At 35.3% G+C, this 19214-nt stretch overlaps 1 protein-coding gene across 1 annotated transcript in view; it reads left to right on the top strand.

The window, feature by feature from the left end:
• The first annotated feature begins 821 nt into the window (after positions 1–821).
• PTPRQ (protein tyrosine phosphatase receptor type Q) overlaps positions 822–19214 on the top strand; it is a 99330-nt gene continuing 80937 nt past the window's right edge. The window contains exons 1-13 of the mRNA XM_054279589.1: positions 822–875; positions 1351–1462; positions 2152–2378; positions 4397–4466; positions 6509–6708; positions 8111–8360; positions 9492–9620; positions 10364–10510; positions 12221–12393; positions 14740–14953; positions 16606–16758; positions 16870–17049; positions 17852–17959. Coding sequence (XP_054135564.1) covers positions 822–875; positions 1351–1462; positions 2152–2378; positions 4397–4466; positions 6509–6708; positions 8111–8360; positions 9492–9620; positions 10364–10510; positions 12221–12393; positions 14740–14953; positions 16606–16758; positions 16870–17049; positions 17852–17959 — 2017 coding nt within the window. The remainder of the gene's footprint in view (positions 876–1350; positions 1463–2151; positions 2379–4396; positions 4467–6508; positions 6709–8110; positions 8361–9491; positions 9621–10363; positions 10511–12220; positions 12394–14739; positions 14954–16605; positions 16759–16869; positions 17050–17851; positions 17960–19214) is intronic.

Below are 19214 nucleotides of genomic sequence, written 5' to 3' on the forward strand. Positions count from 1 at the left end.
CTGTGCAGAGACACTTGAGCTTGCTCTCTGTGAACGAGCACCCAGCACAGCTGAGAGGCCATAGACCAAATCCCAGGGGTAGTGTAGCAACCATAGGATCACATGCTGCCATATCCAGACTAATCCCTTGCATAGCAAGTAAACTCTTCTTTGATGCTTTTCTGTTCAGTTGTAACTACTAATATATTTTAAATGGAGCTATTTAAGTGAAAGTCTTTTATTCCACAATTCTCTTTCAGAACCTGCAAAACCAGAAAGTCTGAAATTCTTCAATGTTTCATCTCATTATTTTTCACTGTATTGGAGACTACCGTATGGACTTGTAGACAGATTTCATGTGGCTCTTGCTCCTGATCATGCTTCTGTTGTTATCCTAGATCTGGGAGTTAGGGAGTATCAAGTAAGTGCTTTTATTACAGGACTTGCAGGGCTGGCTTTTCCTTATGTGCTGTGCTGATGAGGAATTCAAGCTTTCCTCCTTAGCTGTTTAATGCATATATGAATGTGAAAGTATTAATGAAAAATTGGTGGGATGGGAGCAAATTTCAGCACCCAGAGTTTGCTGCCTAACAACAGGTAGTGAACTTACTGGCTTTTTAAAGCCTACTAGAAGGACACAGACCGTCATCCAAGGATTCATGAATAGTTTAAAGAGGGAAGGGCAGAGCTATTGAGTAGTACAGACTCATTAATTGTGTACTTGCCAGGAGGATCTCTGCTTAAATCATTAATGCAGGCAACATTTCACTGCTAAGCTATCCAAAAGATATAGGAGCACTTTTTGATTCTGCTCTCTGGAACATATAATATTAACAGAAATAATGGTTGTTCTGGATGTTTTGCTTTTGTTTTTCATTGGAACTGCAAAGACACAGGTATTTTATATAATTTCTTGCTAAAAAAGTTAATAATTATGCTTACTGAAAAGGATGGGCTAGTTTAAGGGTCAAAAACTTGTTTTTCAGGGGTTTTTTTGTTCATTCTTTCAAAAAGGAGTTTTATAATGCTTCATATTTACTTTGATAATGATAATACAGAAAAACATCTATAGATTCATTGATAGGAGACTCTGGGATAAAATTAACTATTAATTTTATTGTTCTTCTATATTGAATGTTGCACACATCTTATGAAGGGTAGTTGACAGCAAAATACTGTATCTAACAGATGTAGAAATTTAGTTATGAATTGCTCAAAATTTCCTGTGGTTTTTTTGTGCCTTTTTTTTTTGGTTTTGTTTTTTTGTGGGGATATTTTCTGTTTGTTTGTTTTGGGTTTTTTTTGAGAAGAGAGGGATTCATTTTTGTGATTCTTCATAAAAGGCTTAAATAAAATGATGTCCTATTTCAGGCTGATTTTTCCAATACTGTTCCTGGAACAACATACAATGTTACAGTTTCTGCAGTTTCTTCGTCAGTCTATAGTTCACCTGCAAGTAGAACTGTGACAACAAATGTGACAAGTGAGTTAAAAATGACTCATAGAAATTTTTTTCATTTTTTAAACTATGCTTTCTTATATTTTTAATGTGCACAGTAATGTCCAAAAAATTCTAATCAGTTTTCAACAGCCATTAAAATTTTTCATCTTCTTTTATTATTTAAAAATATGCTGAATTGGAAGTGCTCTATGAGAGCTTAAAAATTTACAAGCTTTTGAAAAATTTTCTATTGTGTCATGTAGTAATATCCAGACTCTGATTTACACCTATAGTGGTACATAAAGAAATGTTCAGAGCTATTTCCAACAAAATGTAGCCAAAGCAGATGTGCTTTTTAAGAGAGCACACTTTAATTGAGTGCTAGAATATGTGAGATATTAAATTGGCATTAAACTCTGTTTTTAAACAAAGTTCTTGACCAATACATTTTTTTACATTCTTACAGAATAATGTTTCTGGTGTTTCAAAATTGACCTAATAATTTCTAACAGGACTGTAGCAAGAAAAAAAGATTTTTATTCAGCAGTACATCAGTTTTCAGTAGTTTTATGAGGCTATGCTGGCAGATGATTTAATTTCTCTGTAGAATCTGTGAATGTGTCTCCACTCTCATGAATCTTAATTAAAAATTGGTTTACATGTGTGTACTTGTGTGTGTGCATATGTGTGTGTGTGCACACATATATAATTTTTTTAAAATTTATTTTTAGATCCTGGGCCACCTGTGTTCCTTGCAGGTGAAAGAGTGGGTTCTGCTGGGATTTTGCTCTCATGGAACACACCCCTCTATCCAAATGGGAGAATTCTATCCTATATTGTTAAATATAAAGAAGTCTGCCCATGGATGCAAACAGCTTATACACAGGTCACAACAAAGCCAGACAGTTTGGAAGTCCTTCTCACCAGTCTTAACCCTGGAACAACTTATGAAATTATGGTAAAGGCTTGACAAACACCTTTCAGTATTTTGAATTCTGATTTATTGTAAATTGTGTGAGTTTATAATAGGTTCCTGTAGAGTTTTCTGAGGGACCATGTTATTTACTGTTGCCATATAACAAAATATATTAGCCAGATATTTTTTTAGTTGAGTTTATTTGAGTAGTGTTTTTAAAATCTGCTTAAAAATGTCCCAGTCAAACTTGCACTGAAATATACCTGCTTCTACTGATATTGGAATTAATATATGGCATTATGTGGTAAAACATAAGAAGAAAAGGGTAGAATTTTTGGGCACATCTAAATCCTTCTTTATCTTCGTAGAGATTTAATCTTTCAAATTACTGGTGTACTTTGCATATTACATGTAGGTTACTAAGTCATCTCAGCCTCTCAGCCAGATCCAAAAAAGCATGTCTTCCATATATAGAACTTGTTTGCACTGAGAATAGGCACTCCTGATCCATCTCTGAACTCTTCAACAATAGATGACTTCAGGTGGGCAGAAATTCACTTCTTCTCTCTTGGCAGTATTTGCCAAGCAATTATTTGTCTGCTTTACTCTTTCATAAGAACCTTGGAGAGGTTTCTCTTTTCAATACCAAGAATTTAATGAAATTATGTGTTGATTTGCTTCATTCCATTCTGTTGCCTTGAAGCTGCACATATGAGGTAGGGGTTTCCATGTCTGTCTGAATGCTAGTTTTGTTTCTGACCTCTTTCTACAAGAGCTACCTTGAGATGAGGTGATAAAAACAATGTTTAGGTAAGGACATAGTTTAAGATTTATATGGTATAATTTAAATACTGTCAGAATTTCCTGACTGCATGTCAACCTGTGAAGATCTTCAGTCAATTTCCTCAGCTATTGCAATTACTTCATCAGTTTCTAAGGATGTTTCAAGATTGTCCCTGTGAAGTGCAAGTAGGTGGAGTTGGCTGTAGTCATGGCGTGGGTGTGCATGTGTTTGTGTGGCTTAGGAAGGAGCTAGCCAGTGACACAGGTTCTTCTTGTCATCCTAGATTGTCTTTGATGCTACCTTGTATTCCTTTACGGTGTTTGTCTGTTGTAGCTTTGTCCTTTTGTTTAATCTTTACAGCGTTTGAAAAGCACGTTGTTTAGTGCCAAGAAGTGATTAGAGCAAGTTTCCCTTCCTGGCCTGAGGCCTTCTGTTTTCTTTTGTCCTTTGCTACTCTCTGTGCACTCATCTCTCACCATTGCTGTTGGAATTTTACTCATATTTACCTTTTGTTGTCCCTTTTACTTATTTTCAAAAAAATAAGTTAGAATTTCTTCCTCTTTATTTGTAAGTACTGGATGCCATGGCCCATCACTGAATTGAATTGTCACCAAACCCTATATTGCAGAGCAAATGACATTGTTGTTTTGTTCATCCTCATAAATTTTACCAAAGTTTTGATATATTGCTCTTCTGTGGGAAGACTTGTCCATGATTGTGAGCACTGAAGCATTTCCATCATAAAGTGCATCTACACTCTCCCTGACCTATTGCCTTTCTGCAAAAAGTTATGCTTTCCTTGGGGTTCTGCTTTGAGTAAGGTTGACCTGCTCTCACTAGCCTACAGGAGACAGAGAAATAAAAGGCAGCCTGTTCTCCTTTTTACCCCTTTAAATTATAGCAAGTAAAATAGGAATGCAGAATCTGGAGTAAGTGTATTGTGGTAAGAAAAAGGAGTGTTACTGATGTTATTCTTGTTGTGGATTTTTGCATAAAATAGGGACCAATAAAATAGGGATCCTCTTTTCATGTGTGGATATTCATATGTGGTTTTCTCAAATTCTTATGCTGCTACATACTTTTTCCCTTTTATTTTTTTATATTTAAACATTGAGTATAAATTATACAACATGACTATAAAGGGCATGTTCATCTCTATATTTATGGTTTAAAAGCTAAAAGCTCTATCTCTGTGTATCCTTAGGATTTTCATATTCCCTGAAACTGTATATATTGTAGATTTTCTAATGTGGATCCTTTTTGTTTTTTCCTGTAGGTTGCTGCTGAGAACAGTGCTGGTATTGGAGTGTTTAGTGATCCTTTCCTTTTCCAGACTGCAGAAAGTGGTAAATTTAATAAAGCTGTCAATTATTTTGATTAAATTTGTTCTAATTTGTTCAAATAAATTTCCATGATGAATTTCATACTTGAACAAATTTCAATGCATTTAGAACAAAATCCTTAGTCTTATTCTGTCACTCAGTGACAAAGTTTCATTTAGTTCTATTTGCTAACAATGCCATTTAGGGCGTGCCCATAGGGGTGGTTGTACACAAAGTCTGTTTTTCTTGGAGTTTTTCTATGCTAGTTTCTAGGTAGGCAGCTTCCAGAAAGCAAGGTATTAGCAGAGCACAACTACCTATCAAGTGGATCCATCTGTTGTTGCCTGCAACAATTCTAGGAGACAGACTTTGTTGTGGGATCATCTCTGCCATTGTCTGCTAAGTCAATCTGTATTTGTTTAGTGATGGATTCTAAGAACTTCAGCACAGAATGTATTTTATTAAATTTTTATGCATTGATTCTGAAGGTAAAAAAAATCTGAAATGAAAATTTGATTTGGTGGTTTGATTTGGAAAGTTTGATTGTGCAAACTCAAACATAGTCTGAGTTTGCACAATTTTTACTAATTTAGTGTTTGTGGTCTTGCTTGTGCTCCAGGAGCAGTGTGCCTTGGCTGATGAGCTTGTAGCAGTGCACCTGTGAACCAGCCTCAATGGAAAACAGAGCTTGTGCTGCCAAGGCAGTGACTGCCCATCTGGGTTTAGGCTGCTTTCTCTTTCTGTGCAAACTGCAGACTGAGATGTCTTTATTAATGGCAGAAACCATCACTCTGAACAAATAATGCAATAATTTATGAACCCAATATAAGGAGGAGTAGTAAACTTGCCACATGGATCTATGTGAGATCATTATTCTTTACTATTTGTGTGCTATTGATGGTAAAAAATCTTATTTCTGTGAGCTTTATTATTTACTCATGTTTGACAGAGGACAGCACTATCATTTCTCCATATGAGAACATGAGATTCTATTTTTTGAATAATTTCTATCTACATTTTTATTAAACCAAAAATGCTGCACTATAAATGTAATTGGAAGGTTTCTTCAAATTATAGGTGAGTTGTTTGTCATTGGTATAACATTTATACTTTTCTTTCTCAACTGTTTTTTTGTTCCAATTCTTGCTTTATGGCTAAGGAAAGCCAAACATCTTAATCAACATAAAAATGGGAAGTTTAAAGGGAGAAAGTTAGCCCGAAGATAAAATAATTTAAATATAAAGGTTGAATTTTGGGAGGAGGGGAAAAGAGGTGAAAGATGCGGAAGAGATTTAGCAAGACTGAAAGCACTAAATATGAGGCTTGGAGGAGCTGTCTCAATTCACCTGTGGAAGGTCTGTAATTGTGGAATGCCTTTTTTAAAAAGACTGTGAAAAGACTTTTCTCCTTGGTACTACGACAGCTATAGCAGAACCTGCTGCTAACTCTGCCACATGTAGGCAGCACTAAGAAAGGGCCACAGGATTTTAATTCCCAGGAAATTTCAGCATATAAAATAGCATGTAAAATCTGATTTCAATGCTGCATCTCCTTCCTTTGTGCTGTGATTAATACTGATGCTCTGAAAAAGGCCACAGAAACTGTCACCGATACAAAGAGCAGCATTTATGCAGCAATAGTGAATATTCCAACTTAATTGAGTTACTTAAATCTATGTGCAGCAGAAAAGATGATGCAGGTAAAGTGAAATAAAACACACAGTGTTATCAAATGCTCTTAACCAGAAAAAAAAGAAAAAAAAGGCAACTTTTTTCTGTTTCTGGAACAGTAGATGACTTTCTTCTAAGAAGAAAATTTCTAAGTTGACCAAACCAATTACTACATACATAATGAGACTGAAATACTTATACTTCTCACTTAAACCAAATTGAAAAATAGCTGGTTGTAGATCAGCTACATTACATGTGTTTGTGAATGTTTTTTATGTGTTTGCTTCAGAATTTGGAAGCTAGAAATGGCATTTAAAAAAAAAAAGAAATATTTGCTACTTTTCAGTGCTGAGAAGAAAAGTTTGTCTCACTGCTTTTGTTTGTTTTGTTTTCAAGCTCCAGGTAAAGTAGTGAATCTCACAGTTGAAGCCTTAAATTCTTCAGCTGTAAATCTGATCTGGTTTCTCCCTCGGCAACCAAATGGAAAGATAACTAGTTTCAAGATTAGTGTGAAACATGCAAGAAGTGGAATTGTAGTGAAAGATGTCTTGGTTAAAGTAGAGGACCTTCTGTCTGGGAGGTTACCAGAATGTAATGTAAGTGCTATAAACCTTCTAAATTAGAAGTAGACTCAACCCACAGAATATAGTTTTACATTTAAAATTTGAGACTTAAAAATGTAGAGCTTTACTTTTCAGAAAGATTCAAAAACCTTACAGATTTGGTCCCAAGACAGGATAAAATGGATGAAGAAAAGCCTTTCTGTTCAAAGTAGTTTAAATTGAATACTTTTGCTTGAAAAGTTCAGTTTAATCAAAGTAAAAATGTTATGAAAGGTTAAGTTTGGCATCCTTTTAACAGAAAATAATGAAATAGAAAATTTCTGGTTTTTTCAGCTTTCAATTTTTATCTTTTTATTTTACACACAATTCAATTAGAAAAAACCCAAGAATTTAAATGGATTTTTTGTTCAGTGAAGACATACAGTATTGTTAATATCTTATTTTCTATATAGTATGATATTTTTGATATAGTGTGATATTTTTGTATTTTAGAAGTATGCTTTATTCTGTGTTGTACGTTTCAGTATATTTAAAATACTTCTTATACCAAAATAAAAACTGAACATGATTGGCAGAGTGATTTTCAAAAATAAGGTTGCAGTCTGAATTGTTCTTATTGTTGAATTCAGACCTGTAAACATTGAATCCTTTTGGAATTTCTTGAAGAAAATTCTCTCTTCTAGAATTTTTTTTCTCTTTTTCCTCCTTACTTTGAGCAAAGTTTAGCAGTTACAGAAATGTCAAAACGTCAAGTAACCAAACTTTTTTCCTTTGACCTTTTTAAAAAATTTCTTACACTTAGCGCTTTAAAGAAAAGTGCAATTTTAAATTGCATAAATTAACATAAATTTGGTTTCAGTTTTTATTTGAAAGATCATTTTAGGCATTGCAAAGGTTCCTAACACCAGGCTGGTTTAATTCAGCTCTGAGAAAGCAGGCTGCCACCTACTGAACCATAAGCATTGGTCACCACAATGCCTAGCAATTTTTCAGAGTTGTCTCCTGACACAATGGATTAAGAAACTCCTGTCTGGTTTTATCCATGATGTGTGCATATATGTATGTTATGCATGTGTGTGCACATACACACATACAACATATAGGTGATGCAAAAGGACCTCGCTAGGGAACGAGGTCTCTAGCGTTATTTCAAGACACAGACTGAATGCTGAAAATGGAAACTGGGAATAATTAAATGAATCCTAGAGAGATGCTTCTGTTTAGTCAGATTTGAGATCTAGAATAAGGCAGGAAATTTTAACACTGTCACTAAAAGGATGCACTAGCACAGTCTGCCTAAATTTGGAAACTGAAGTACAAAGACGAGAACCAGTTCAGAGTAATTTTTTTAAAAGATGGTCAGCCTTTTAAATCTATTTATTTACAATTGTTGATTATAGATGCACCTTATTATGTTTCTTATTTTTACTTATAGGATAAGAGTGAATCTTTTTTGTGGAGTACTACCACTCCTTCAACTACTTTTGGGAAATCCACAAGTCTTTCACAGACTACAGTGACACCAAGTGCAGAGGCAGCAAGTCAGATGAGCTCTGTTTGGAGTGAACCAATCAGCTTTGTTGTAACTAACCTCAGGCCATACACCACCTATCTTTTTGAAGTCTCTGCAGTTACCACTGAGGCAGGCTACATTGACAGTGCAATTGTCCGGACACCAGAATCAGGTATGTTAAATACATATCGCTCTAAAATGGCAGTAAAGTTCTCAGATTTGTGTGAAAAACTTCTTTCTGTTGCAAGATACTTCTGTCCTAATCTGTCTTTATCTGTATCATGCTTTTGTATTTTCATGATTACTTAATTTTACCTGATGGAAACAATTGAAAATGCATATATATTTATGTATCTAATAATGTACAGTGAGTGAGAGTTCACTTGTTGTTCGGAGTCAAAGATACCAAGAAACTCAGGACAGATCAAATTTTATGAAAAACTGAGGACAATTTAAGAACTGCTAATAATAGAATAATGGTAGAAGAATTGAAAATAAAGATGAAGGGTCATAACTGTCAGGCATAATATTGTAAAAGGATGTGTTTTGTGTACATAGAAATGCACTTTAGGCTTCTTTGCCTTTGTTGAGAAATACATTAATGAAGAAAACTCCTGTACTTATGTTGCCAATCTGCACCTATTGCAGAAAGTTGTTCAGTGTTGAAGAAATCTTTAAGCACCAGGTGAAGTTGATTTTTGATTACTTGCAATGCACTGAGAAGCTGGAATTGGAAGCAATGGTCCATGAGCAGCACTTTTATAATGGCTTAGGTAGTGGGAGCACTGTTAGCAGAGCTATACAAAAAAAGCATTCCAAAGGAGTGGTATTCTGGCTTTCTGTTTGCCAGTACATTATTCTTTTGCTTGATATGATTTGATGTTACTCAGTTCCCTTTCATACATACAAAATAGATAGCACTGTTCAGATAAAAAGAAATTTTATTTCCTCCTAGAAATGTTCAGTTGAATTGCTTTGATGGAATTTCAATAGCCTTAGTTTGCTGTTCTCTCAAGGGTTAATGAAATTTTTGTCAGTTTCTCTTCTAATGATTTCAGGGCTATTTTCCAGTTTATTTTTCACCTTTGTCTTTTAGAGATTATTTCCATTCTATCAACTCTCTTGATACCTTCCCTGAGAATTACCTTAAATTATAAATTAAGTAATTTAAATGATATACTTTTATGGCTGCCCTTCAGAATATTTCATGTTTATGTTTGAAATGAGTTGTCTGTTATGGGGTTCTTGGACATCCTAATATAAAGTATTTTATGTTCAAAGACTTTTCCAAATATTTTTTAAGTTCCAGAAGACCCACCACAGAATTTTGCCAAGAGCAACATTACAGCAAAGTCTTTCTCAGTAATGTGGGACCCACCGACCATAGTAACAGGGAAATTCAGTTACAGAGTTGAGCTGTATGGACCATCTGGTAAGTCAGAGTTGATGTTACCATTTCTTTTGATTTTTTTGTGATTATTTTCTTACACATTCTTTTGGGCCTGCCAATCAAAAGTGGATAGTCAAAAGCAGTCTTATAGATCCCTTTTTGGTATTATATGTTTTAATGGTTTGTAGATTAATTTTAAGGGAAAAGGAAGAGTATAAAGTTAAATTCACATTAGATGTTCCTAGGAATGGATAAAATCAACTTCTCCTCAGTCTTTCAGGAGATGCACAGGTTAAGCATAGCTGAATCACTGTGCTTATATATCTAAATCTTTACTTTTTTCTCTTTCTGTTAAAGATTTCTTGAGAATGTTCATTCTCATGCAGTATGCAATCAACACTTTAAGTCTGTTTTGATGTTTTTGCGTTTTTAAAAAACTCAGACATATATAAATACAGAAGTTATAGAACTGTCTGTAGTTAAGTAAGACATAAGCATAAGCTGCATTCTAATGTTTTTATGAGACCACACAGGAAAAGTAAGATGCATTTTTTAAAATCTCTTACTCTTAAAACTCACACCTCCTTGAAGTGGCTTGTTTGGTTGATTGGTGGATTGATTGGTTTGTTGTTTTATTCCCCATATATTCAGCATTATTCCACTAAAGTTGATTCTTGATTAGCCTTTCCCTGAACAAATTTGTCTTTTCATTTGTTCATCATACCAGAAAGTAGTCATGGGCTGTTTCTCTTTTAGACCTAAAATCTCTTTGTTTTTAATTCCAGGTCATGTTCTGGATAACAGTACAAAAGAGCTGAAGTTTGTGTTTAGTAACCTTGTGCCGTTTACAACCTATGATGTGTACGTCAGTGCTGAGACAAGCGCTGGGGTGGGGCCAAAGACCAACCTCACAGTTTTCACTCCTGCAGATGGTAAGCACAGAGAGGCAAAACAAATGGATTGAACATGATAAAGGGTTTCAGTTTACCCTTCAGAGCCTTTAAGGTACTTTACAAAGGAGAGAATGGATGTAAGAGCCCTACAGGAGAGGAAAAGAATTCAGCTGAATATTATTATGACATTTATTTCTTTGTTTTTGTTAAGTTCATACTCTGTCAGTACATTTATCCGCTATCAAAGTCCTTCAGAGATTGTGAAAGAAATGTAGTGTCTTTCTAACAAAAGTAATTAATTTTAGGTACAGTAATTAAGTTGCAGGGCCCCCTCTGCCCCGTTAGATGGCAGCAAGAGGAAAAGAAAGCGCAGCCCAGATTCTTGCTGCTGGCTCGTTCAGCCCCCTGTTCCGTATGAAATCTCCCCTTTGACTCATCCTCACCAAATCCAGGACCCGTCTATGATGGAGCCACCCTCAGCAGTGAGACAGGCCCCACATGGAGGGCTTGTCCCAGTACAAGTGGCTGGTTCTGCCTCTGAGCCCTCGGTCCTGTGGAATTGTGGTCCCCAATGGCCAACTCACCAGGCTGGAATCCTTGACTGCACGGAAATGCAGATTTATCTCACATATATGTGAGATTGTGCAGGACTCTTGGTCAGCATTTGAGGATGCATGTGGGAAAAATTGAGAGTTGCTATGTAATAGAGAGGAAGTTTCAAGATGGTTATTTCTGTCTTACTTTTATGCTGCACAACAAAAATTTAGAAAATCTCTGCCTCAGGGATTGCTGGCAGTGTTTCTTGTCAAGATGTAACACTGGGAGAAAAACTTATCTTTATTTATTTATCATATTTTTTCCTGAATGGTCTTCTTCAGGCAGCTCTCAGAGACAATTTCCAGAGATTACCTACCTGAGTACAGGTGCTCATCTTTTGTTGAAATGCACTGACAGAAGCCAAAGGGAATTTTGGTGGGTTTGGGGTAATTTTAGCATAACACAGAGTGTCTTATTTTAATGCCAAATCTAAAAATCCTCCTTATATAAGCAATTTCAAAAATGTCTTTTATTGATGTGTATTAGGAAAAAAAAATCTTTTTGTATCAAATCTGAATATCATTCTATTGAATATAAATGTATTTTACCTCTGGCAGTCCTATGGAAGTTACAATATAATTTAGACTGAAATTTTAATGAAAAAATTATAGAAATTATGTAATTTCTATCTATTTTATATATATATATATTTACACACCTCTATAAAATATATAATATAAATAAAATTATATAAACCTAAATAAAATTATATAAACCTTTTTTAAAAGGGAAATTAACAAGCTGTATCACATTAATTTTTTCCACAGCTTTTTTACTTGATTCTTCTATGGCTTTGATGATTTTAGAGCTAACCTTTTATTTTCAAGAATACTTAAGAGTACATATAGGAAAATAGCAAAGGCCTGCTTGATTCCAACCAAGTAGACCTCAGTAGAGCAATCCTGGTTTACATCATATTAGTCTCTGACCATACTCATACATGTCTTATGTGTTTAAAAAAGTCTGCATATTTTTAGAACTGTAACTTGTTTGCTAAGAGAACACGTGAAGTAAGGCTCTACCCTGCACAGGATCAACTCAAAAGATAAGGCTGTGAAATTGGATTGTCTATTGTACTTTGTATACAGTGCTGAAAAACCTTGTAAAAATCCCAAGTGTTTAATGAACTGAAATTTCTGCTTGGAAATTTAGTCCCAGGTGCTGTATCAGATTTACAACTAGCAGAAGTGGAAGCCACATATATAAAAATTACATGGAGAAAGCCGCAACAACCAAATGGAATCATTACCCAGTACAGAGTTAAAGTACATGTGCAGGCAACACTCGCCACTCTGGAAAACACTGTTCTTGGAGACAAAAATAAGGTATTATTTTCTTTTTTTTAATATGGATTTTATGTTAGATTAAATTTGCTCTCTGCCTTATCTGACATTTACAGAATGAGCTAGCTCCTACTGATAAGTTGTCAGTTTTTTTAAAAGCCATCTTCCTCAGTCCACTCTCTTTCTCTGACTGGCTTTCAAAACGATTCCAGTAATACTGCTTCCACAACATGAAAAATTAAATCATTCTGATAAAATGATCCAGCTGCTGAAGGCAGGAAGCCACAGCCCACAGTCCTTGGGTTCTTTGCAGGCCAGGGTGGCCAGACTATTAAGAGTAAAGAATTGGGTGCCTACACTGATACACAGCCATTCAGTCAAACCTCTAGAAGACATGGGTATGAACCCTCTGAATTCAGCAGAAGTATCCAAATGCTAGCTAAGTGTTTTACTAGCAAGGCAGACAGGCTTAGACATTTCTGCCTCCTTTTGTATCCTTAAATTCATGTGTGTGATGCTACATGCTTAACTCCATGCTGTGGTTGCATAGTAGGGATATCTGTGCACATCTATGGGATCATATCTCTGAGGGGACTTAGGCTGTCAATCAGTCTAGCTTCTGGATTTTGGGTGCTGATGTGCTTTATGTGCTTAGAGCATCTCTGAGTATGCAGCACGGAACTGCAGACCCCTGGCAAATGTTCAGCTCAGGATTTAATTCTTTCTGGGTAGGGCTTTTTGGGCTGAATTTTGGAAACAGGTGCCCAAAGTCTGCATAATTCCTTATTTTTTCAGGCAGTGATGTCTTTCACTGGATCTGGATCTAAGTTTTTGATGTAGGGCTCAAGTTCACTTTCAAGTTGAATGATATACATTAAATAGAGCCCTGGAGTCAAATGTTAAATAAGGAGCAAGGGGAAAAAAATTAGGATAAAGATCCATTCATTAAACCAGACAGGCATCCTTGGAAAAGGAAAGCATATAACTCTGTAATTAAAGATTGTATCATAGTCCAGACACAAAAAATTAAAATATTGTGCACAAAAATGTTTTGGTGATGGAATTTCCTAATTTTTGAGTTCTTAGTGCAGTATCATTGCTGCTTTATTATAATTTATAGAATGTATTTTTCTAATTAAAACACAAAGCAAGTAATAAACAACCTTGCTTTATCTAGAACCGTGCTTAGAGCAGCTACAGGGCTTGAACTGACAGACTCACTGTGCTAATGGTACTCAAAAACCAATAGCAATAAAAAGCTGTTGTCTTATATGTGGAAAATCCTCAGAACCAAAAAGAATTTCCATGTGGCCTACTATTTTGCTATAAAATGCTGGTGAAGATGAATCATGCACAGTTTTTACCTCCTGGTACTTAGGTGAGATTGGTGCTCTGTCTGTGCCTGTGGCTAATGTACCTCACGTTAAAGGAGTAAAAATATGGCTTTGCCCTTTCTCTGCCCAGAGTCCTTAGGGAAAGGACTAATGTGTATTAGTTACATCACTGTAAAAACATGTCTTTCTGGCAATGAGGTGGGCCATATGTGTGAGTGGGGAGTGTTCCAGATGACAGCAGAACAATTCAGAGATACTTGAGTCCTGGATCTGGTCCCAGATTTTGAAGGGGCATGAAGATCTGGTACTAACACACCATTTTGTACCTATGCTTTAGCCTCTCTCTCTTTTCTGCTTTTGTTTCTCCTCTCTTTGTTGTTGTTGCTGCACTTATATCTGCTGCCATCCCTTTCCAACATTTTTTTTTTTGCATCTTCTGTCTTATGGGCCCCTATATCACGTTGCCTCCCCTACACTCTCCCTTTTCATATATATACACCCTTATTTTTCTTTCCCCTTTTTTTCATCAGCTTCTGGTTTTCTCCCTCTCCTCTTATTCCCTCTCAGAGATTTAGTCAGCCTGCTAATCCTTTCCCTGAGGGACTGGAAGGATCATCTGAAGTCCTTGTGTTTTCAATGCCTGCTGCCTTCTTTCAGGAGATAGTACAAATAAAATCTCCCAAGTTCAAATGTATATGTATTCAATATAGCTCTAAAATTATAGCTGTAAAATTAAAGGCCTTACTTTAAAATTGCCACATTATTATAAAATACATATTTTAAGAATTGTTTTTAATAAAAAAAATTGGTGGTGTTTGATTAAACAATAACCAGAATGAAATGTTGTAGGCTACTGGCACCTGAACATTTTTATGACAAAGCTTATATTTTAAAAATTATTCTAATGACCAATAATGTTTGTATGCTAAAATTTATATAGTATTTATCTGCATGTACAAACGTACAAGCATCATTTCTATATTATATATAAATTCAATTATATAATTTAATGATGACTAGGTTTGTGCTTTATTTTTATATTTCTAAATTATAGCATCTGATTGACTCTTTGGAACCATACACAATAAATGAAAATATCCAACTTTCTTCTACCCCTTGGAATTCAATGGAGGCAGACAATGATTTATATGAAGGTTCAGCTGAAATGTTTTCCAGCATTCAGACAGCTTCCCCAGTAATATTTACAAGTGTATCTGGTGATAATTTGCCTGATATAAATGGAGCTACAGAACTACATTCTGCTTTGGGTAAGATATTTTAGGATGTTTTTCTACCTGCTTCTTTGTGCTGAAGGACCCCAATCACTGTCCCAGATATGATCTTTAGCACATGGTTCAAGCAAATTATAAATGGGTCATTTGCTGGAGTCAGATTTTTTTACTACCAAATAACCTTCTGAAGCAAATGGGAATGCCACACAGGCAGGAACCAGCCCCTTGTCACCCAGCTGACCTTCTTCCTAGTGAAAGGAGCACCCGAGAGCCATCAGCCAAGCTGCATAGACAATCGGTTATTACAGTTGCCAAAGCAGGTGTGATTGTCAGGGATTAACATATCTCCAAGCCCTTCAGAGACCTTGATTTTTCTAAGCCTTTTGACTAATAGGTTTTCAAATGTCAGTGAAGGTAAATAGGTCAAAAAGTTACAACTTTGCTGTATGGGTTACAAACAGGTGGAGATGACCCCGTGACATGGTGATGTCGTTAGTGAGGACACTTGTTCTGTATTATCAATGGACCACTGTTTCTTTACCAAGTATGGATATTTACAAATCATTAAGCAGCCCTCAGCTGACAGGCAGGGATTTCAAATATCACTCAAAGTTTTTACAGTGTTTTGGACAGTGGGGAGAAAATATAGGTTTTGTTTTTTAAAAAATGATTTAATTAAGTCACTGAATTCATCTATATGTACCAGTGTCTAAAACCAGAATTTAATCCTTTATTTTAAACGACAGTGGATATTTTCTGTGCTATGTTAACCCTGAAGAATCTTCTTTGTTGTACACAGGAAATGTACAGCATTTTAAATGTAAATCTTCTTTTTATGGCCTCATTCAGTTTGAGGTATTGAGTTGCTAAAAGATGTCTGTGCTGCTGAAAATTTATTTCAGCAGTGTCTCTTGTGATCTACCATCCAAGTATTGTTTTATAGGAGTTATTATAGTAGTTAAAGCTGTTGACAGCCAAATTTTCAACAGCTGATGTTTTTTCAATGCCCTTATTTTAATGCCCTTCTCACTGAATTCTGAGCCTGATATTCAGGTATGTGAAGTGCCCACACCTTTTCATGTTGCACTGGCATAATGACTATTTTTTAGCAGATGGTTTTGGTTAACACAGTTGGATTGTGGCTGACTTTGAACTTTGAGTGCACCAAACTCTCTTTGTGGGCATGCATGGCTTCATCATTCTACTGACCACAACTCTTCTGGTAAAAATACCAGCGTGAAGGGATCTGTGAAGGCAGCCTTTCCAAGTGTTGTTGTTCTAGCACCATTGGGAGAGCAAGGAAGATGGAATTTGTCTTTCTTGATTGAAACTATTTAAAACCCCTCAAAAGCTCCATCAGTCTAGGAACCATTGCTCTGAAATCACTGGAGAGACTAGACCTTATACAAAAGTACCCTTTCCTAGCTTCTAGACGATTACTCACAAAACCTCACATTTCTACTCATTTCACCTAAGCCTACCTATCTATTGTACACATGAAAAGGGACTCTCCTTTGGGGAGTTAAAAGGTTGAATGCAGACTTTTCTTTTTATTTTTATAATTGACATGTAAATCAATTCTTTGAGAATAAAATAGTTCCAGGTTGCCATGCCAAAGTGAGTTTAGAATGAATAAGAAATAAAATTACTTTATGAGTAAGCAACAATTTCTCTCTATTGACTCATAGATATTCAATATAACATCGACATTTTGGCTGAAGAACTGTCTTATGTTATAAAGGGCCTCACACCTTTCACAGATTACACAATTAGTGTGTCTGCTTTCACTGCTGTTGGAGAAGGACCACCATCAGTTCTTACAGTCAGGACAAGTGAACAAGGTAAACTGAAACTGGTATTACCAAAGTTGACATATATTAATTACTTATTTCACTGAATGTTTGAATTTTTTTACTTATTTGTTTACTTACTGTATTTCTTGTGTTTTTAAGTCCCAAGCTCAGTACAAAATATATTTTACAAGAATATTAGCTCCTCCTCTGTCTTGCTGTATTGGGATCCTCCAGCAAATCCTAATGGGAAAATCACTCATTATACTGTTTATGCCATGGAACTGGATACAAAAAGAGCATTTCATGAAACAACTTCAAACAACAGCTTACTTATGACAGGTACAGTGTCATTTAATTAAAAAAATATAAAAATTTAAACTTGCAAGTAAATTTTACAAACTTATTTTTTCTAATTTTATATTGTAGCTTTTTGAAATATATGTGGATCAAATCTCACACATTCACACACGTCCACACACACACAACAAAACTGTAAAATGTAAAAACAAGGTTGGGACACTACTCAGACTTGTCTACTGTGGAGGAATATGTAGGGTATGTGAGGTGGGAGAAGAGGGCTGGTTAAGATAAACAGTAATTTTTTAAATGGTACAAGCAGTTATCTGTGAAATGGATTTCTCCTTGGAATATTTGCCTCAGTCTCCTGTTTCCCCATAGGAAAATATTCCTAAATCAAGTCTTTTTCAGATTTACGGTTTTTTTCACAGTATTTATCTGACATCAGTAACAATTTTCTTATTTTAAGGTAGTATTCTTTATAGTAATTGAAGCAAACACATTCTAATAGAGTTTCACTTATCATTGATGCTAATCAGAATAATGCATACTGATTAAACCCCCATATTTGGATGTTCATATATGCATCCTTTGACATACTTGACAAATTCTTTAGGCTATTTATGGGGTTGAAGCTGCCTGACTTACTTCAAAATCTGCTGATTTAACTGCATACTTGTTTGACTGTCACCAAATAAACAGTATTGTACATATTGTTTTAACATGTATCAAAAACTCTCAGAACAGTATCCAGTACTATAGTTTTATAGGTAGCTATGAGAAAAGAAGTCAACAGTCTTGCTATGAAGTTAAGAGTCAAGATGTTTTAAATTAATCTTTTCAGGTTTAAAAAAGTACACAGATTATAAAATGAGAGTCGCAGCCTCTACCGCAGTTGGAGAAAGCGCTTTGTCTGAAGAGAATGAGGTGTTTGTGCGAACCCCTGAGGACGGTAATACACTGTTTGCAATGATTTATTTTCTGTACTGAAGTTTGTGTCTGTTCAAAAAAAAGACTAGCACACACAAAAAAAGGGGGAACAAAGTGTATAGATAAAACCAATGTTGAAATTATTAGTCTTCTATCAGGCAGTGACTTCATTCAGATAATTTTTAGGTAAGTGCTAAAAAAATAGTAATGAAAGCTGCGGCATGACCTGCAATCAACTAATTTCAAATGTGATAGACAAATGGAAGGAAAGCTGCAGAGCTGAGGCTCCCTCTCTCAAAACAATGTCCCTAGCACTCATCTAAATAATAATCTTTGTGATTCCATTTTGTTGTCTTTTTCTTTTTATCATGTGTAAATTAGGTTGGTTTTGAAGCATATGGGCATTTCAACAATTCAGAGACCATATTTCTATTTGTAGGCAAAGATGCTGATAAAGTGAAGATTTTTTTAATGCTGAATATAATAAGCAGTTGTTTTTGTATAGGTTTTAATAATTTTAGGACTGCTCAATAATTTTAATGTCAGGTCTAATACTACATTATAAAGATTTTTGAATCCTCCTTTCTTACTTGCAAGGCAGTTTCAACCCATGAAGGCACTGGGGCAAGAGCTGGAGTTGTCATTGGCTTCTGCAAAGAAAACATGGGAATTTGATTTGCAGAGCAGGGCCATGAATGTTAGTCTTTTCTTGTTTGCATCAAGTTTGTATTTTCACTGGTTTCAGCAGTTATTTCCAGGTTTACTGAAGTAATCCAGAGGGTGGTTTCCCAATTTTCATTTATGTCTATCATTTTCAAATGTACTATAATACAAGAAAAATAATTGAGTGTCAATAAAGGAGAGAAAACAACTACAGGATTAAAAATCATGGGTATTTTGGTAGCTTAGGTGACTTGAATAACCACACAAAATATCAGATTAAATGCTGAAACTTAAAATAGTTGCTAATCTTTTAAAAAATTATATTCTCCCATGCTTTCAGTATTTTTACAGAGGAAAGGCATATCACAAGAGAAGAAAATTACTTATATCAGTATTTTTCTCTCTGAAAGCTTACAATCCCTTGCCTGAGAGTGTTAAAGAAATTTTTCTTAGTAGAGTTTCTCTGTTCAGAGCCAACAGCCAGCTGTTCATTCATTCATAAAAGAGCCATGCAGAGCTTGAGGAAACTAGTGAGAAACCCACCGAGAATTCTTGCCTTTTTATAAGGCTATCCATAATTGTTTATCTTCTTCTTCTTGTTTAGCTTTCCTGAA

Source organism: Melozone crissalis, unplaced genomic scaffold, assembly GCF_028551555.1.
Source record: "Melozone crissalis strain CALT ecotype California unplaced genomic scaffold, PUWL_Pcris_2 ptg000004l_1, whole genome shotgun sequence".
Classification (NCBI taxonomy): Eukaryota; Metazoa; Chordata; class Aves; order Passeriformes; family Passerellidae; genus Melozone; species Melozone crissalis.